Here is a 19968-nt window from a genome sequence, read left to right as displayed (position 1 = left end):
AATGAAATCTAGTGTGAAATCTAGTTAGCATTTGCCTTTTTGAAGTCATTTTTGAGTTTCCAGTCCGAGTGACTGTGACCTCAAAACTGAAAGCTATAAAAATGGTCCCAAGCTCAATGGGAGTTTCTTGAAGATTCCCCGTTCACCTGGACTTGCACATGTAGTCAATTGCCCATCTTGGCACTTAACAGTGTTTTCCCAGGAACCATCTATTTCTGGGTCACTCATAGCCCTGCAAAACGCATATGTTCCTGCAGTAAAGTAGGAACCTCCTCCTAAGTAAAGGAGGTTCCTCCTTTCTGCTGGGAAGATCACACTTCGACTATTTCAGTGTACAGAGACTTATAAAAATTTAAATAGAAATGGTAAAACCAGATACCTTAAGGAGAACAAGGAATAATGCTTTAAACATGTCACCAACAACTGTAGAGAATGGTGAAGGCTAGCTAGGTGACTGAGATGAACTTAATCTGTAAAATGGAGGGCAAAATGTGGATGATGTGCCATATTTTAAAGGACCTTTAAAGCCTGCTGAACAACACTGATTTTGATTGTGTCTGCTCTGACATGCAGATACAGGAGTCGTTGCCATACAGCGTGATGCCTGAAAAGAATTTTCACTAAAATGAATTTTCTCGCATATTTGACGAGGAAGTGTTCCCCTGGACGTCATAAGGCTGAACCGAGCCCTGTGGCCCTGCTTTCTCCGCAGGTCCCTGACTGCATCCCTGATGAAGCAGGGAGCAAAAGCAGGGTTTGAATTTTACGGGAGATTGGTTCAGTTTCCGAAAGAGGACTCGGGTCAGGTGGCCAAGTCGTTCTCTTGGGGACAGGCCAGCTGCATGAGCTTGGGAGTCTTTAACGACAAAATCCTGAAGAAGGGGCAGTCATTTAGCACTAAATTTGCTTCATTTAGTACGAAATGATGGTATCAAGAGCAAAGCTAGTCAAAACAAAGGACAAGGAAAAAAATACCTTTTTAAAACTGACTGTGCACCACTATTGACAGCAGATACTAAACAAAGGTTGGAATTACTCGTTTGATTTATTTGTTAGTATTAAAGCTCGGTGGAAACACCAAAGGAACAGGACATCGATATCATTAGTTATAATCTATTTGGGAAGAATGAGAAATATTGTTTTCATTCCTGCTGGGGCTTGTCAGATAGCTTGGCTATCGGAAATTGCGCTTGATGGCAGAAATGTAGTCCTACGGGCTTGAAGTACTGAGTGTACGTAGGTGACTATCCCTATGGCTAAGCGGCCACAATTGCAGCAGTGAGGATCCAAGATTTCGGTTTAAGGAGCCTGGAAGGTGCTCCTGGATCCCTCTGTATGACTAATTCTCAAGGAAAGAGAGAAATGTTTTCATTTGCTGTTTTCCTTCCATTTCCTGTATTTTATACTCATTTTGGTCAATAAAGCAATGTTCATGTATGTTTTGCACCATTCTCGAGAAAACACATTTCTAGCAGTGCAGCCTTTCGAAAAACAACAGAAATAATCTGGCTTAACTATAAAAGATTTTATTATTATTATTGTTATTATTTTTTCTTCTGCCTTTCCTACTAAGCTCCTCTGCAAAACAGCTAGAAATTTTCATTTTCAAAACATTAGTACAGCAAATTGCCATCTTTCTGTGCACGGCATTCTCTATGTACTCATCATCTGAATGATTCCGGATCACTCTCTGGCAGCGTGAGTCACAGCATGCCCTCATGCCTGCCTCTTTTTCAATTATATCTAAGAGGAAGACTGCTGGAGACCCATTTTTTCATCTTGCACAGGACCCCAAAAGTGCCAGATCTCATTTCAATATCATATTATGACAGTATGATAAAATGGATGTTAACAGGACACTGACTAATATGATCCATAGAGAAATGATAGAACAGTACAATATCAGGCAGATTGTATTACTAATGTGCGTTTTATGGACACAAAATTCCCTTTATAAACAGAGCCCTAAGATGTAATCCTTATATCCTATGTTCCTAGTCAGTGTTCTAAGATATTCTGCAGCAGTACTGAAATTTTTGCATTCTTAAACGAAATACATGTATTTTATTTTATTATAGAGCCACCTATATCACTCCAAATTTACTAATGAAACTTGGCATTCAAACGACTCATCAGCATGTACTGCAGAGCATAAAAATAGATTAATGTGGCATACGTTTCTTTACCCATAAAAACGCACCTTCCTATAATCTCAGTGCTGTCTTATTCAACAAAAACTATGTCGTTTCCTTCCTCTAGCAGGTTGAGTTAAAAATGAGCTAAATGTGTGAGAAAGCCATTACTGCACTAATGAAAAGCTCGATACTGTTTGAATTTTTCATCATGGGATATTTGTTCTGTAGCACACAGCACTAATATTTACTGTCACTGGTACAGTATGCACCGTAATTAAGTTACAGTCATCAGTGTGGTGGACGTTAAGCAAAGATGCTCCTGTGTGAGCTTGGACCTCTTTCACAGATATTTCGCTTGAAACAGCCCTTCAAGCGTTTGTAGGTTTGATTGATGAAGTGGTGGGGAGAGAAAAAGGGTTAAAAGGATTTTAGTGTTTGATGTAACCTCTATATCTGCCTCTCTATGTGCATCTATAACCAGAAGGATGGTAAAAGCCATCTCAGGTCCGTACTGACTAGACGGTGACTGAGTAAGAGAAATCAGTACCGCTGTGAGTGCTCTTGCGCAGACGACGGACTGAGGTTACAAAATGACGCCTTAGCCAAAATCATTATCCTCATTCAGAACGTGGACGGTGGTCTGCCCTGCTTCATCCGTGGTGGCAGGATGGTGCCGAGGGTGCTGCTGTTTGTTCAACACGCAGCTCAGCAAGAGGCCAATTTAGCAACAGAGGATGGCTGGCTACCTCCCTCTCTTCCTCCTCTTCCCTTGTTATAACTTCAGAAGGGTCTTACGTGAAATTAATAAAAAAACCTTAGGAATGGAAGCAATTCTGGCTACAATAACACCTTCCCCTCCGTTGTCCATACAGGAGATGTGCTAGTGCCAGAGTATGAGCTTCAAGGGCAAGACCAGCTTTTTCATCAAGCTCCAGTCTAGTGTTTTCAGGAGACTCCTCTCCATAAGCACAGTCTCTTTGGAGGGCACCAGAAAATCTGGAATGTGCCCAATATCCCGAGTGATCCAGCTTTTTCCTGCCAAACTGTCTATCCATTTTGACAGAGTCCTCCCACGCTCCCTTTCCCCCCAACACTTAGTGACACAGGCCACATCTGGGCTCTTTTTGACACAACCTGGCCATGGGTTCTTGGAGATAATTGTCAGACACATCTGTTATTTTGTACATGTACCTGTGTTTTGACAACTAGGCATGGTATAAGTTTAAATAAGTAAATCAGAGACGTGTTCAGAGCTGTCTAAACCTTGGGAACCTCTGGCATGTTTATGGTCGGATGAACTTCTGACAAATCCCACAACTTCCTCATCATTAGGTGAGCACAGAAAGTCCCAAGACCTGACTGTGAGGCGTCTGTCACCCGTGCTACTGGAGTCGACGAATCCAAAAGGAGCAGTTTCTAATAGCAGAAGATTTGCCCCCCCACACACACATTATGCTTGGCAAGTGGCCTGAGACAGATGCACGCTTGCTTCTTAATTAGACAGCTTTTTTTTTTTTCTTTCTCTCCAGTAAGTTCTCCTGGTCCCTTCCACAGGAGAGCGGCCGTAGGGAAGGCAAGAAGCACAACTTGTGACTCTGGTAGCCTTGCAAAGTGCGCTTGAATTAAGGCAGAAAAAGGCAATCTGACCTGATGTGCAAGTGATAGATTCCTTCTGCACTCGGGCATGTTTGGGGTCAAATGCTGAAAATCTTTTATGAATGAATCCCCAACTGTACAGATAAGAAGGGATTAAAAAAAGTTTTGGTCTTCACAAGGTAAAATCTAAGGTCTGGTTGTGTAGAAACTATTTGGGATATAAAGTAATCAAAGCCTTATGCAAGTAAATAGGAAATTCTGCATCCTGGAAAGGATTTTTTAGGTAGTTTCTTGTAATGCTGGCTATTGCAGGGAGCCTGAGCAGAGTGTACAGCACTGTCCCGGCTTGGCCTGCAGACCCTTAGGCCATGGATCTCAAGGTTCACCTCTCTTCATTATTTATTTCAAAGCAATGTTTACCTAGCAAGCGCCTGCTGATGATCTTAGGGCAAAATGGCATTGCTTCTGAAGTGAAGCCTTCGTCTGTCTTTGCATTTAACAGGATCACAGATTTCTCCAGCAGCACCTGTTTCTGTAGGAAAGACCCTATTTGTACAGGTAGAGTATCCAAAACATATGTTTTTCCATAACAACATGGGTCACGTACATTGTCAGAAAACAGAAGAGGAAATTTCCTTTAAGCTCTTTCTGCCTTAATACAACTCATGTCCCTGATCTTCACTGACCCCCTCAATATTTGTGTAGCTTCCTTAAAGCCATTTGGGATGTTATGTGAGAAACTAGTTTACTGTACTCTAGGAACAGTAGTGCCAAAGCAGTTCAGATTATCTAAAATACAGGCTATGTGCAAGGAAAAATGATATAATGGCAGAGTGAGTGATAAATAAGTGCAAACTGCCTCTGGAGGATTACTTCCCTGGACCAAGTCACTTGATGTGGACAGAGCCTAAAGGTCTGGACACGCGCTCAGGTGGAAGGTATCTAGAGGAGCAGAGACACATCTCTCTTCTTTATCCATCACTGGAACTTCTACTTGACAGAGAAAAGCAGACTTAGATTAGGAAAAATAGTTTGCTATGGCAGTAGCTGCTTTGTTTCTTCCAGAAAGCGGAAAAAGAGGGCTCTGTCCCTGCTGTCGTTCTTTCTTACGCTCTGTCCAGCAATCATCACAGACAATGAGTAACTCATAACATCCCATGACTTTTCCATTAATGCTTGTGCTGAGTCTGCCTAAGCCACTTAAAAGGTCCAAATTTTAATCTATTAGGTGGAGCTAATGTGCTCCATGACAGACTCTTGACAACTGGCAAGTCTTTGTCCCTATGCCAGGGGCTTCCTGAAGGTAGAAGAGCACCTGGGGCAGGAGAACGCGAACCCAGAAAATGCACCAGGTTTCAGTTCATCTTCTTGTGTTTCAGAGAGGATGTTAAGTTGTCCCATCAAGGAAATATTTTGATTTCCAAACCTATTCCTTTTTTTTTCTGTTTTTTTTTTTTTTCCCCTCCCTCCTTTGTTTTGGGAAATGAGAAAAATATATAAAAGCAAGTTATTAATAAAACATCTATTATGCCCATGGGACAGAGGTCCTTCCGTATTGTTCAGATGGCATGTTTGTTGTTGACATCTCTCTTTTCTCTGAGTGTGCACAGAACCCTGAAATCCTTTTACATTTTTAATAAGATTATTTCTTTTTTCAATCTAGTGCAAGAAAACCGCATCTGCAATATGCATAATACTCTCAAAAACTGCAGCATCAGAGGGAAAGCATTGCCGATGTTTTTGGCTATCTACACTTCAAAGAGACATGACGTGAAAAAGAATAGTACTAGAGTTCTCAAGAAGGTGCTTGTATTTTGCATCTTACGGCATGTTTGTTTAAGGTGTCTGCCTTATCTTTTCAATTCTCGCATTTGAAGTGAAGCATGTCATAAGCACAAAAGGAAATTTGGTTTGCTTTCCAACCAACAGCATTCGGGAAACCCAGACTAACCAACATTATTGTGTTGCTTTGTCTGAACTTGAGTGTCTTACGGAGCAGGGTAATCGTCAGCTCTGCATTCCTGCAGCACCGCGTGTCCTGGGTCTGCGCGGTATCTGTGAAATTGCTTTTGACTCACAGCTAAATGTGGATCTCGAATTAAAAAACAAGTATCTGCAAACTATCACCTGTGTGCTTCACCTTCAGCCTATGATAATGCAACCCGAGAGTGCAGCTGTCTGGAGGGACCTGACTCACAGTGTAGGATCCTAGTTCACCTTGCCGCAGATCCCAGGTCCACTCCCTGTGCTGACATAGGCTTCATTTTAATTTTGAAAATCAAAAGGCAAAAGCAGTCCTGTGGGCAAGCCAAAGTCACGAAGACTGCAGGGGGCTCAGAAATTAAGATGAAAGTGTTCAGGCAGGTACCAGATACCTTTAACCCAATCCATGCAGCACTTATTTTCTTCCCAGGCTGAATACATACTTTCACAACAGAAAATTTGTGACAATCTAGAACTTTCTAGCTATTGCCAAGTGGCAAAATGAATTAAATTTGGATTCGGTTTTGGGGTTAGAGGAGGGGATTTTACCATCCCAGTGGTCAGGAAATTGCCATTAACCATCAGCCCCACAGAACCGTGTCCATCAGTAAGATCTATGGTGCACGCGCAGAGATGGCTTTGCTTTGCTAGGCATATACATGGGATATACCAGAGGTAGATGCAAAGCGTATGTTGTGTGTTGCTGCTGTTATTACACAAACAAGTATATTATTATTGGTCCTATGGGAAGGCTGAGGCCTCCCTCAGTCCCTCCTGCTCCCAGTGCTTTGGGTCACAGCGCTGGGCAGTCTCTTCCTGACTGCCAAGGTTGTGTGGCTGAAGCTGCTGATGCAAATTTATTTAGCTGCAAGGTGAGATAGCCACAAGGTAGAAACCAGCAGCGCTATGTTCTCTGTATGGACCAAAAATAGCATTTAATTCCCCAAATTCCCTTGTGAGTCTGGTCCGTGGGGAGTGCTAAGGACAGTTCAGTTCTTCAGTGTGGAGGAGTAATCAGATGCAAACCAACTACTTGATTCTTTTAAGAGCCGAAAAGCAATCAATAATGAAAATATTGAGGATCCTTTCACCTTGAATACTTAGGGTTTTGTTCAAAAGGGCAGAACAGATACACAGAGTATCTAGTGAAAGACAGAGCAAGTTATAAGAGGTGTGGCAGATCTTCCATGCGAGGGAAGGTTAAATTGATTAAGAGACAAATGAGAGGTGATGTGCTAGTGGTATATAGGAGAGTGAATTGCCAGGAGAGGTCAGTCAGAGGATCCTATTTAGCCTTTCACATAAATCAAGAGCAAGTGGAGTGCTATACAATAATACTAAAAGCTAATGAATTTAAAAGTGATACAAGTAAAATATTTTCTTACATGGTGCATAATTAACCTGGGAAATTCATCAGACACCATTAAGACAAAGAGCCTAGCAGGATTAAAAATGGATAATAAGTGACAGAAACTACATAAAGATAGAACTGTATACAGGCTGTTCAGCCATTTACTTAAAACCATTTGCTGCCTGGGGCTGCAAAGAAACATCCCCTGTGGGAAAGCAAGACGTAACGTTTGGACTTCTTGTACCTGTTTCACTGCCGAGGCTGAGCAACGCATCGGTCGAACCGCTTTCAATACGGTCACTCTCATTTTCCAGAGGGCATGCCTCCATCTGCCCAAAATCACAACCAGAAAATATTCGAAAAGCTTGTGAGCTGCTGCTTTGAAAGCTTCTGAGCTTTGAGACAGTATAGAAATCACCGGTGGGGAGATAGCCGCTCCTTTTGCATCCCAGACCCACAGCCAAGAAACTTATGGATAGGAGCTGAGCGTAGGAATTGTACTTTGACACAGGTGGAGGAGAATCATGTGAAATTTATGACTCTGCCTTTTATTAACTGAAATGTGCTCTAAAATGGTGGCGTTTTGTGGATAATTAATTGGCATGCATTCTGAACTTGCAGTGTTTTATGGTCCCTCTTAAACTTATTACACAAAGCTGTCAGCTTCTTCTGAAGGTGTAAGATATCGCCCCAGGTTTTACAGGGTGCGCAAAGTTTTTTGGAGGTGCGTGGAGAGGCTGCTTTGCCGTGTGATGGCGCGTTTCCTGCACTTCTGAAGTATTTCTGAAGTATTTCTGAGGGCTTAAGAGTAAACTTCAGAAAGCCAGCAAACTTCACCACTGTTAAGAATTTGGAAGGCAAATTTCCACCTATTCCTGTTTCCTTTCTGAGGCTACCCTGCCCTTGATGAGCAGGGCTGAGTGCCTGCAACAACCCAAATACCGGATTATATGGGTGAATTCAGAGGAAGTAAGGGTGTAGAATATAAAGTTTCTATTAAAAAAAAAAAAGGGAGGGGGGGCTGAATAAAATGAGCATTCAAATGCAGTGTCCTCTTGTGACATGGCTGGCTCTGTGCCTCGGTTTCTGCCACAGCAGTGGTATTCCCTCCCCAATTCTCATGTCTTGAGTTTTGAGTGCAAATCTTTTTAACTTCAGTATATGTCTTGAGTGAAAAACTGAAGTGAAGGCTCATGTTTTGTATCCAGTGTGCAACCAGATCTTTGTAACAGGGATCTATAAGGAAAAATGGGCATTAATTCAGGTATATTTGGAAGTACTCAATTGCTGAGTGTGAAAATGGCATGCAGTATGTGAGTAATGGTAGAGTATGTTCATTTGCTGTGATAACACATGGTGAATTGGTACAAGGATGATTTTGCTGCTTTAGTAGCACCCTGTGAGCATTCCCTCAGTGAATCCTACTGACCAACAAGGGCTTGAGCAGTGAAGGGTTTGGGTATGGCCCAGCCTCAGCAGGCCACTTGCTGGAGATTTTTCTTATGTGTCGCCCTTGGTCCTTAGGGAAAGGTTGATTATTTTTTTTTTTTAATCCGAAGTGAGTGCTAGGGAAGGTTCCTATGTTCTGCAAAACGAGCATTGCCCTGGGCCCCATGAATACATCCTACAAAAATCAGGGCTTGTTACTGAGACCTGCATCTGTGATTACGCTCAGCTTCCTTGTGCTCCACGTTCCTTTCCGAAGCAGGAATGCGATGCAGGGGAACCTGCTGTGCTGTGATAATATGTGCATTCCCTGAGGCTTGTCTTTCAGCCTCTTCTGAGAATTAGCCATGTAAAATCTATACACTGCCTGATTACAGTGGTGATTGTGGTCCCAACTCACTTTCCAGCTTTCTTCCAAACTCTACCCGTGGTCTATGTACTATGTAGGAATTGATTAGCTGAACTTCTTGAGTGCCTTGGGCTGAATGGCAGTCTTTGGCTCTGTTACAACATGGGGTGCTTAAAAAAACAGGCTGAATGTTACCTGCACTGCAGCTGTCCTAGCAGAGAATTAAAGAACTATTAAAATACATGTTGCTCTTAACATATTTATGTATATATGTAAATAAAAAGAAGGATGAAAATTTGTTCAGAGCAGTTTACACATCCTCTTTTAGCTGTAACTCAGCAAGTCAGTCTGTCATTCTCATTGTTTGCCCAGAAACTCTATTTTGCAGTTGAATTTCTTGAGTTAAAAACTGACATTTTTTCTTGCAAAAGTTTAAGATTCAATAAATTGTTTTTTTTTTATTTTAATGAGAAATCTTTCTAGCTGGAAATGTCCTTTTCAGTTCCATTACAGATCTCTTTCTGGTGTCTCCTTTTGCTATAGTAATCCCATTTACTACGACAGCTGTCTTTCCACACAAGTTTGAATAGAAGATACTCTGTATAGGGAGAAGATGTAGATAAACACAGTGATTCTTGGACATATTTGTCTCTGCTGCATTCTCAGCCTTCGTTTTTCTGAGCATTTACCATTAATAGCGATAGCTCCTTGCTTAAGGTGTCTGTGGTCTTTCTCAAACTGCAGCTAGCTCCTGAAAAAAAAGTCTCCTGCAAGTCTAATTTTGACTTACTAAAAATTTAGCAAAGTTTGAGCAAAACTTCTACCAAGTCATAAAAAATATTCTCAGAAGTAACAATTGGAGGAGCAATATGGTGGTGATATAGGCCCAGTGAGCTGGTCATGCTGGACAGAGGCCAAACTTAGACACTTCTGGAATTTAGGAATGTATGTGTCCAGCAACAAAAGAGAGTCTATCAGAGCCCTGGGCTGTGAGTTTGGCTAACAAAGAGCAAACTACCTGAGCAGGAGGAAAAAGAAACCCCACTGCAGTTCAGACTTACAAATAATTTTCTATTTTTCGCTCTTACCATCTTTCGTCTGGCTGCTTTCTACCCTGAGGGGCTGGTGGCAGGAGCTGTGAGGTTCGCTATTTGACTGATGGATGCATCAGTATTTTTTCCCACTGATTTCATGTAGATATTAAAGGGAACAGCGAGAAGACTAGTCTCTTGGGGAAGGGAGCAGCTTGATAGCAAGGCATGGTTATTCCTTTCTGTCATCAGGATGAGAAAGGATATACATCTGCCATGTGCCCCAGATGTATACGCTCCTCTGATGAGACCCACTTGTGTCCTCCCAGAACTGGCTACCCACGTATCAGGCTTCTATCTTTGACAAAGCATTTCGTAGAGAAGTCAACACATTTGTACAGAATTCGTCTAAGGCACTCTTCAAAAATAAAGAAAGGCTTATGTGTCCAAAAAGTTTGCTTGATTTCCCCCCGTCCCCTCACCCAGTCAGACCCAGCTGATCTTAGAAAGATATGGGTTCACTTCATAAGCCTTGTCTTGCTTATAAAAACAAGAAAAGAGGAGTCTACATGCTCCAAAGAAAGCTTACAAGAAGATTGATTAATTAATTAATTAAGAATCTTTTCTTCTGAGTGCAACAGGATCCAAGTAACAAGTGAACTTTTCATTTCCAGTAATAGCAGAAATTACTTCAATAGCATGATTGTGAGCACCCGTGGGGCCATAATGTGAATGGTCTTTATTAAGGAATAGACTGAACTTCTGACTATCTTTCTTCCAGTCATTTCCACAGGCTATAAACAGCGCCTGGTTTGTTGCTATTAAAAGAGTCTAAAGACGACGATGCTGAAAAGCATTACTGTTTAAGTACTCATGGCTTGACATTAACATGAAAAATATTTTCATGAAAGTAAAGTGGATTTGGGTTCTCCAGAACATTATAGTTTTGTTCTGAAATGATTATATTGAATATTTGTGATATGGGGTAGATGTTATTTTGGTTTTGTGTTTTTAATTTTAATTACTAGTCACTACCCCTCTTTGCTTGATTTTTTTCAGACATGTATGAAGTTAGAAAATATCTTGGGGCCAATTTTTGTTTTCTTGGTGTTAGTACCTGATGAAAAAGCCTGGTCTTAGTTAATGATCAGGCCTTACTATATGTTTGTTTCTGTAAATGACCACTCTGAGGAGCAACAGCAACCTTTTCTGAATAAGATTGTATTTTGCAAAATGATGCTAAGTAAAAACTAAAGTAATCCATGATCTGCTGAGGTGATATTGAAAACATATCTCTCATGCACAGCAGATCTATGCATTAATCCTATGTTTTGGGGTCTTTAATTGCTTTAAATATTTGCTTCTAGATCTGTGTTTCACACATCTTATTTACATGGTTTATTTTTCATTTTATGAACAAATCGATAACCAGACAGACTCTTTACCACACTGGATTAGTTTTATTTATTCTCTTTGAACTTGATTAAAAAGCTGTCAAACATAAGTCTACATTTTATCAGCAGAATACTTTTACAAAACAGGGTAGGAGATGTGTATAGCTGGAAACATACATTTCAAAATGAAACAATATTTGATATATTCTAGACAGTTACCCTTTTGTTTATCCATGACAACTGAAACTAACCATCAAATGCATAAATTGATTCAAGTCTAGCCAAGTAATCCTAAGGGCATATGAAAAGGCTTTTTTTTAAAGTTCTTTCTAGATGAATTTAATGTAGTTCACCAATAAAGCATCCTCAGGAGCACAATACAAATGCTACAGAACATGAGATAGCTGGGGAAAGCGGGCAGATGTACAGTGTGATGAAGAATCAAAATGGATGTTACATTAAAATGAGCAGTCATGCAATGTCTTCATTTCATGTACTGCGTTTAAGTAAAAATGCCAAAGTTCCAATTTTGTTTTTAATTTTTTTTAGGCACTATTATGCAAATAGTGACATTCTGGTTTTGGTTATTTGGTGTTGTTTGTTTGTTTGGTTGGTTTGGTTTTTTTAAAATTTGTTTACAAGTATTAAATGTAATCTTTCTGTGAACTCTGAGGGTAGGCAAATTAGTTATTTATCATGTCTTTAACTTTCAATATATATCAAAGAGAAAGGTAAATTGTACTCAGATTAGCTACAAATGATCTGGTATCACTGTTTTAATTCATTGCTTTTAATATACATATCTTAATCCATTTTCCGCAAATCTTCTCTATTATTATTTGTCTTTCTGTGCCATTGCATATGTTGGTAAACAGCATTTTCTATGGTCTCTGGCCATATGCTGTATGCTCAGCTTGCAAAAAAAGTGACACTTGGAGTGCTAGCATAATGAAACTCTCAAAGGGTTAATGCAGAATACATATAGGCAAATGTTGACAATATTTTTTATTCCAATGTTTGAAAATTAAACACAAAATCATCATTAAGTTTTCACAAAATGAGGCATCTGTCACTTGAAAGAAAAAGAAATATTTCAGAAATATGTTTACAGAAATGTAAAAATATTAGACATCAAGACAGATGTGAACGTTTTCAATAACAGGCCCTGTCTGTCAGTCTTCCTCAGAGCCGAAGATCTTGCTGTACTCACTCAACATAAGTTCAACTATCTGATTTTGGTACAGCATGTGGACTGCCATGTTCCCTGTCTCCTTTTCAGGTCTAAGGAGTGTTGGTCCAAACACAATTCCTAAGCTTTGTGTTGACATAAGATTCACGGATTCCTTGGCTGCTATCCTGTTGACGAAAGGAAAGAATTGGTTAAAAAAGAGGGATGTCAAAGGAGTCGCTGTTGCATTTGAAGTACATAGAGGCACTTTTTTACTGATCCTCCTAACAGAGATGTCTGTTCGGTTTAGTTATTAAAAAAAAAAAAAGAGAAGAGGGAGGAAAGAGACAACTTCTGCCAACCTGACAAATGAGGAAAGGAGACTCACCCCCAGTCAGCAAGTTGTGCGTGGGGTGGAGGTCTAGAGCCCCATTCTCTTATATTGTATACATATATTAGTTACTGTGTGTGCTATAAAGCTATAATTTCCACTCTCATACATTGAGATACGGAAAGTAGGCATTGCTCTTTATGTTAAGGAATTGAGCATTTTGGTGTCAACATTTTTGGTGGCTCCAGGGAGAAGCTTCCCTGCTTCTCTTAACGTGGTCTCCAGCACTGAAAGAGTTGGGAAACCAAAAAAGAAAAAAAAAGACCCCCTTAATATAAAGCTCCTATAAAACACATTCCTTCTGCTAATTTAAATCCAATAAAGTTAGCATGGTCTGAAATGGATTGTGAAATTTATATAACTAAAGACTTTTGCATGCCTTATCCTGACACAAAGTTTCTTGAAAGACACTGAGACCACATACCTTAATAAGATGACTTAGAAAATAATGGTAAGGATTATAACCTTTGATATCTTTATTACCCACAAAATTACAAGAGGAGTACTATTATTATTAAAAGTTGATCTTATGTCTGTATTAAGACTTAATATTCTTGTGGAAATGACATTAAGGATGGAGAAGTCTGGTCTAAGAACAATGTAGGTTTAATGGATGGAGTTTAGGTAGGCAGTTTTGCATAAATCTCTGCAGCGGTGAGTACAAACTAAGTAGAAATCCATTTCCCTCAACCCTACAGAACATATAATATTTCCCAGGTTTGAAAGACTATTAATGAAAATACATATTTGCCAAATAAATTGCACAACTCTACCAAGAAATGTGAACTAAATGTGACTTTAATATGTAAATGTTTGAATTTATGGATGTATCCTTAACCTGTTAGTTTCAACTTAAATATTCGAAGTAGACTGTTGAAGCTGGGTTCTGCTTTTTCCCTCTTATTCTCACTCATTTACTTTTTTAAAATTGAGACAATAATTTAAAAATCATCATAGCTGTCTCTCTTTTCTCATACCTGTTGTTGAATTTACAGCAAGCTACACTGTAAGTGAAGAAACTTCATGAGACTTAATGGCTTTAGTCACTTAAAAAAAAAGGTTTCTGTCATGTTAGTGGGTGGGTCACACAGCAAAGAGCATTGTCTTGTGGATTTCTGCCAATCTTGTCGTTTACCACATTCCTTGAACATCAACACTTGGTTTTTTTCCCATACGTAAATAGGAAGCATTACTTAGTTCTGGCTCATGCTTGTAACTGTGGTGTCCATTCCACAAAACACTCTCCATATGGCACTAATCAGATTAGCTTAAAATATAGCATCTTTATTATAATTAAAAAAAATAAATTCTATTTCCTCTGTGGTAATATTAACACATAATTTCTTCTCTTAGGAGTTCAGAAAGTCTTAAAAGTTAGTCATTTTGTTGCCAAATGACTGTGTGGGCAACTGATGGACATCACACATCTTTATCACAATTAAAAATATTTGTTACAGAGGTGACGAGGTTGTTTTGCTTAATGTCACTTATGCAGAAGCACATACATCAAGCTTGGGGCCTCCCTCTGAGAAAGACTTGATGTCCGTTGAGCTTGTTACATAGTAGAAGCTGGAAACCTTATGAAACATTTGCAGATGATAGCAACATGGGTAGAGATGATAATTCACCAGGGGTAAAAAACCATGTTCATGAGCTGTATCTTGTGTAACTTCAGAGATCATCAATTTATCATCAGCCATGGCTTTGCAATGAGGTGGTGTTCATAATGGACAGCATTAATGAAGCTGGAGGAGAAACATCTTGCAGGGAGAAGGAGGCAGTGGACCATGCATGAGCATGGTCAGGATGAACAGTGGTGGCAGAGTTCAATTTACTGAAGGGAGGGGAGGGTACTGACTTCCTTGATCTGAAAAATTTGGAGCAAGATGTTGAGATCCTATGTTTCTGATGTGGACACAGAAAACGGATGGCCAACCCCTCTGTCTTGTTTGGCATCTTTCTAAAGCAGAATACTTCCCCTTGTTTTTCCTGGAGATGCCATCCTGCATGCAAAGTCCTTTTTGAGTCCAGGCATTGCTAACACATGGTCTGCAGCCACTCAGCTCTCAGGAGGTGAGGGTATGGCAGGAACAAAAGGAGGATGAACATGGCGTGCATTGGCGATGGAGAGGAACCGGCTGCCTGTTGTGGTTCATCTATATGGAACGTGGCACTAAGAACATCCGCATATATTTAGGGCCCCTAAGATTAATGCTAGAATAATAATTCTTGTGTTGATAAAATATCTTGGAAATTCTTGATATTTTCTATCTGTTCATGCAGTTGCACATGTTTTGATGACCATAATAACAAAAAACTATAAACAAAGCAAACTTGGAAACATGGAAAGACTGAGTAGTTAAATAATCTGTGATAAAATGCAGCTACTGGTGGGAAAGAAGGAAGGAATTCAATTCAGCTTGAATAAAATAATTATAAGTTTAGGACCTTATGCCTTTTTAAATTACAAATGTTTACCAATGAAATTCTATAACGTTTTTTTCATCTGTCCATAAGAGAAAAGGTCAAAGCAAACCAGAAATAAATATTCACACTTAATGCTATTACTATACCTGCTAAGTGAAATTGAGTTGTTAAAAGAAAAAATCCCTAAAAAATGGGCAAAAATTCTTTTTTTTGGCAAGAAAAAGAGCAGAAAGAGTGATACACCATTTACAACATAAAAAGTGAAAGCAAATGCCAGAGCTACTTTTTGTCATGTCCAAATGAAAGGCGCAATGATCCATCAATTTAAGATTTTTTTAGAAACAATCTATGATCTGGTGCCGCAGATGTTGGAACCACAACAAGAAATTGCTGGGCGTTTTGCTGTGCAAGATTTTTTTTTTTTTCCTCCCCCCAAATAAGTGAAGTTCAAGACTAGTTTCCGTCCTTTAAGATCACAAGGCAGGAGATATACAGGAAATACAGTTCTCATTATTAATAGTAATGAAATTAATCACGTATTAGAACAGTAGAAGTGCCTGACAGGAGGGCTCTAGTGTCAATGGCAGATATATAAGCAAAAATACTGGGAATTTATGCTTTGGCTGTTGCCAAGGCAACCGTAAGCTGGAAAACGTGTGACTGAGAGCAGGGCAACTCTACAGCTAAGAGGGTCATTGTATGGTGAGTTTGGCTCTCTAGTTCCATTAAACCTACACTTTTCAAACTCTCTAAATAAAATCATTATTAATTTTGACATTCGGAAAGCACACTGGATTATTGCTTCAAACACACTAGGTGTTAGGAAATGTTCTTCATTCATTTTTACTCCGTAGTAACTGCTAAGGAGGGGAAAGCATTTCAACAGTGACTCTGATTCCTCATTTTAATGTTCCTACAGCACATAAAAAAATTAGAGAGAGAAGTCACCGTACTTCAGGAGGAAAACCCCATTGGAAATGGCACTGTTTTACCGTCAGCTGGAGGGTGTTTGAGGCTAGGGCTGTCCTCTGCTAGGTGCATTCAGAACTACTCAGTCTTGCTGTCTTAGCCTTTTCCAGCCCATGAGGATTTAAGTTTCCTTAATGTCAGGGGCACTTCTACCCTTAGCAAAACTGGTTTTAACCATGCCTAGTACTCTCTTGGTCTTTTAAATTATATCTAAGGATAACTTTTCAATAAGACGATCCTGCTGCTCTTCCATGAATTGCTAATGTAGACTGTGACTGATGTGCAACACGTACAAAATGAGGGGATCAGAAGAGTAAGAATGGGTCACCTGGTAAAATATTATGGGCCAGAATGGCAGGTGTAGGAAATGCCATCCTCTGAATTCAGTAGAGGACCAAAGGATAAAAGTAGGTTTTGATCTTATCAGAATCCTGTCCACCAGCATTATGTACAGTATTTTATTTAACTAGGGAAGTCACTGCCATGAGAGACAGAAAGCAAGATCTAAACAGAGGGCAAGAAAAATTAAAGATGCCTGGGAATCCCAGAAATGTGGAAAAAAAAGACCTATTTGTGACATCAGTCCTCTTGGTATAACAACTAACCTTACAGAATTAAGAACCGATTCCTGTCTAAGTGGATTATTCCACGGCAGCCCATTTGAGTGCTAGTGACCACTGTCATGGCCAGAGCTGCTCATCCTGACGGACAACGGGGCTGATTTGATGTGTAAGTTCCTATGAACTGCCTTAATGGGTCAAAGTCTGAACATCCCATTGATTCACTTTACCAATAATTATCCTCAAATTGCCTAATATCTGTTTCCTATACATACTCAGGCATATGCAAATGTAATGTTTTAGCTTAAGTACTTGGCCCTGGGAGTGGCTCAGCTGCCTTCAACATACCTCAACTCTAACGCTGTTAACAGACCTTTTCACTGCACCGTTATGGGCCAGGTTTTACGCGGGAGTTTTCTGACTTTTGCTATTGCAGGGCTCCCAATAAATTTGAACGTGTTAAAATTTGACTGTTATGATGAACAGTTTGTAGCTCAACATTTTATGCTCCTCTCCTTCCCAAAGGCTGGTTCATAGGAGTTAAAAAATAACAGGTATTAGATACTTTGCTTTAGTGACAAGACATTTGGGAAGGAATCATCCAACCTTGAAATAAAATCTTTATTGAAAGCAATTCTACTTCCATGCCAGTCAGATACATGGTATGATCAGAAGAGGTGTCCCAGGGGAAAGCTCGGCGCAGTAGACAGGGTTGATTACTTGGACCTCCTGTCAGTTCTTAACTCATTGACAATGGCTGAGACATTCAGTACAACTTTGTTTTCTTTATTTGGAAGTAAAGTTAATATACTTACCTTAACTGTGCCAAATGTACTGGAAAATAACCTGATAATAAAACGTACCATCCTACGAAGTGATAATGTCTGTGTGTGTATAAGCACATTTTGGCAGGGCTTTTGCAGATGGGTTTTTCAGTGTTAGGAAGGAAGCACAAGTACAAAACGATGCACAGATAAACTATCAGGTTTCTTCTGAATGTATTTCCTTTCCATTTAAGGCCTGTTACATACTTTCCTGAGATACAGCATATTACTGCAACATCATTTTCTGATGTAAACTTAGTTCAGTTCAGCTATAGTAGTTGTTCTTCAGGAAGAACTTAAGTGGTTTTGGGTACAAAAAAGACAACTGAACTACAAAGTTTGGCTTTGAGAGTCCTCTTAAAACACAAATAGGTGTCCTTCTGTAGCAGGTCAAAGCCTTGCACAGATATCCATATCCACCTGCATATACCAGCTTAGGACAGGCAGCAAAATGCGCCCACTGCGGAGGAAGGGTGCAGGGCGTGTGCATTGCTTAACCCCATCTTGAGAGACTGACGGAAATAATCAGTGGTAAGTGAGCCCCTGATACCATAAGCTCTATTTGTGTAAACTGTTCAATTCATTGCACTGCAATGTAGATAAATTTAAAATTTAGTAATAATTTGGGATTCTTGATATTTTATGAATGCAAACTAAACCTCATTATTATTTATGTACTGGCTTTACAGATGATTTGCTCAGTTGCATTACAGTGGTATTCACCAGCTGATGAAGCTAAGCAAATGCAAACATTATCAGTTGACTCCCCAGCTTGTTGTTTGTGAAATCTGTATACCGTGTTGGTGGGGGGACCTTTGTGCGTATGTAGCTACAACCCAAGGTTTATGCTTATAGAGGAGCTTCTAAACACTACAGTGTCTGTCTTTTTCAAGATGTGATCACAGTGGACTCATACAGTTTTAAGCTACTTTCTTTTGCCTGTGCAAAATGCGAAGGTACTTTAAATTCCTCTTTGCTCCATAGGTTGAATTTGAAACAATAGCTATCCAAGACTGGTAATAGAGCAAGCAGGTCATGGTGTATGATACGCTACGAGAGGGGTCAGAAATAGTTCAGACATACTTAAGAGCTTGCTTCTGCTGAAAATAGCCTCCATGGCTCCTGGCCTACAGAAACTCCATAGGCTTCCTGTGCTCTGCAGCTGTGGGTTCATATTACAGCTCTTTGGGAAAAATCCCTTCTCTTCAGTTGCTCTGGGACACAAGAACAAGCACTTGATGCTGTCTTCTTCTGCAGACTAGCCTTTAAATCTGACTGTTGGATGGCTATATATAGTACCTGGACAGCTGACAGGGACCTGGTGGAGAATGGGCTTCCTCAGGGGATCCCCAACGTATCTCGCAGCACGAGCCCTTCCCTGGATGAACTGCCTTGGAGTCTAGCCCTAAATGAAAATAATAACTAAACTAATGCTGAACCTTGTTTCACAGTTGGCTGAATAGACTCCGAAAGGCCGAAGAAAGGCATTTATTCTGGCTTAGCCTGCTTTAATAAGAGAAATAAGTTCAAAATAAAATCTTCTCAACATTGGGTAAACTTTGCTACCTGTATGACATCCTTTCTGCAGAGCACGTGTGCTCTTGCCTTTGCACGCACCCCACGTAGTGCCTGTCTTGTAGGGAAAGTCTTCATCTTCCAGGCGACTGAGGCCAAGATGTAAAAAGACATTTAGATATCTAAAGGGACTCAGGCCTCTACAGGGGTTTCATTTAGGAATGTGCTTTGGAGAAGTCCTGCTTGCTCTTCTGCACAACAGGAGCTGTGCTCCTGCCTCCGCCCTCAGCTGTGGCTATATGAAAAGAGCAGGGTAACCTGGTACCTGCTCCTCAGCCTTGTGATCCTGTCTTTTTTCTGGCCATCTCCTGTGTTAGAGGAGCTCCAAAGGCAGAGGGTGCACACCGGTATCCTGGCATGACATGGACAGCAAGGGCAGGAGTTCATCTCCACGCTGTGCTGGCTCTGCTGAAGAGCCCAGTGTGGGCAGAGGCTCAGGTCCTGCTCCCCCAAACCATGTTGTGTCAAAACTGTTGATTCAAAATCTTTTCATAAAATCTTCTCTATTACTGCAAAAGTTCCAGGTCTCCCTTTTGGAAAACTGATCCAGCTGGGTGACCTGCTAAGTTCTTCCATTTAGTGACAACCAGCACTCTGTCCTCCCAGTTTGGCTTGTTTTGTAATTTTTTTTTTGGTGACTGAATGTAAGCTGGTTCTCACTAATATTCATAAGACCAGTGTATTGGGTTTGCATGGCAAGATTTTGGTAGTGGGGGGGCTACAGGGGTGGCTTCTGTGAGAAGCTGCTAGAAGCTTCCCCTGTGTCTGA

General features: G+C 40.3%; 1 protein-coding gene across 2 annotated transcripts in view; it reads right to left on the bottom strand.

The window, feature by feature from the left end:
• Positions 1 to 11812: 11812 nt before the first annotated feature.
• The window catches only part of ARHGAP15 (Rho GTPase activating protein 15), a 333201-nt gene continuing 325045 nt past the window's right edge, over positions 11813 to 19968 (bottom strand). The window contains exon 15 of one of the 2 annotated variants that reach the window (XM_075757250.1): positions 11813 to 12641. In XM_075757250.1, the coding sequence (XP_075613365.1) occupies positions 12458 to 12641 (184 nt within the window). In that variant the 3' untranslated portion in view covers positions 11813 to 12457. The remainder of the gene's footprint in view (positions 12642 to 19968) is intronic. The other variant, XM_075757251.1, reaches the window with a different exon arrangement.

Source organism: Balearica regulorum, chromosome 6, assembly GCF_011004875.1.
Source record: "Balearica regulorum gibbericeps isolate bBalReg1 chromosome 6, bBalReg1.pri, whole genome shotgun sequence".
Lineage (NCBI taxonomy): Eukaryota > Metazoa > Chordata > Aves > Gruiformes > Gruidae > Balearica > Balearica regulorum.
This window is presented reverse-complemented; position numbering and strand designations above follow the sequence as displayed.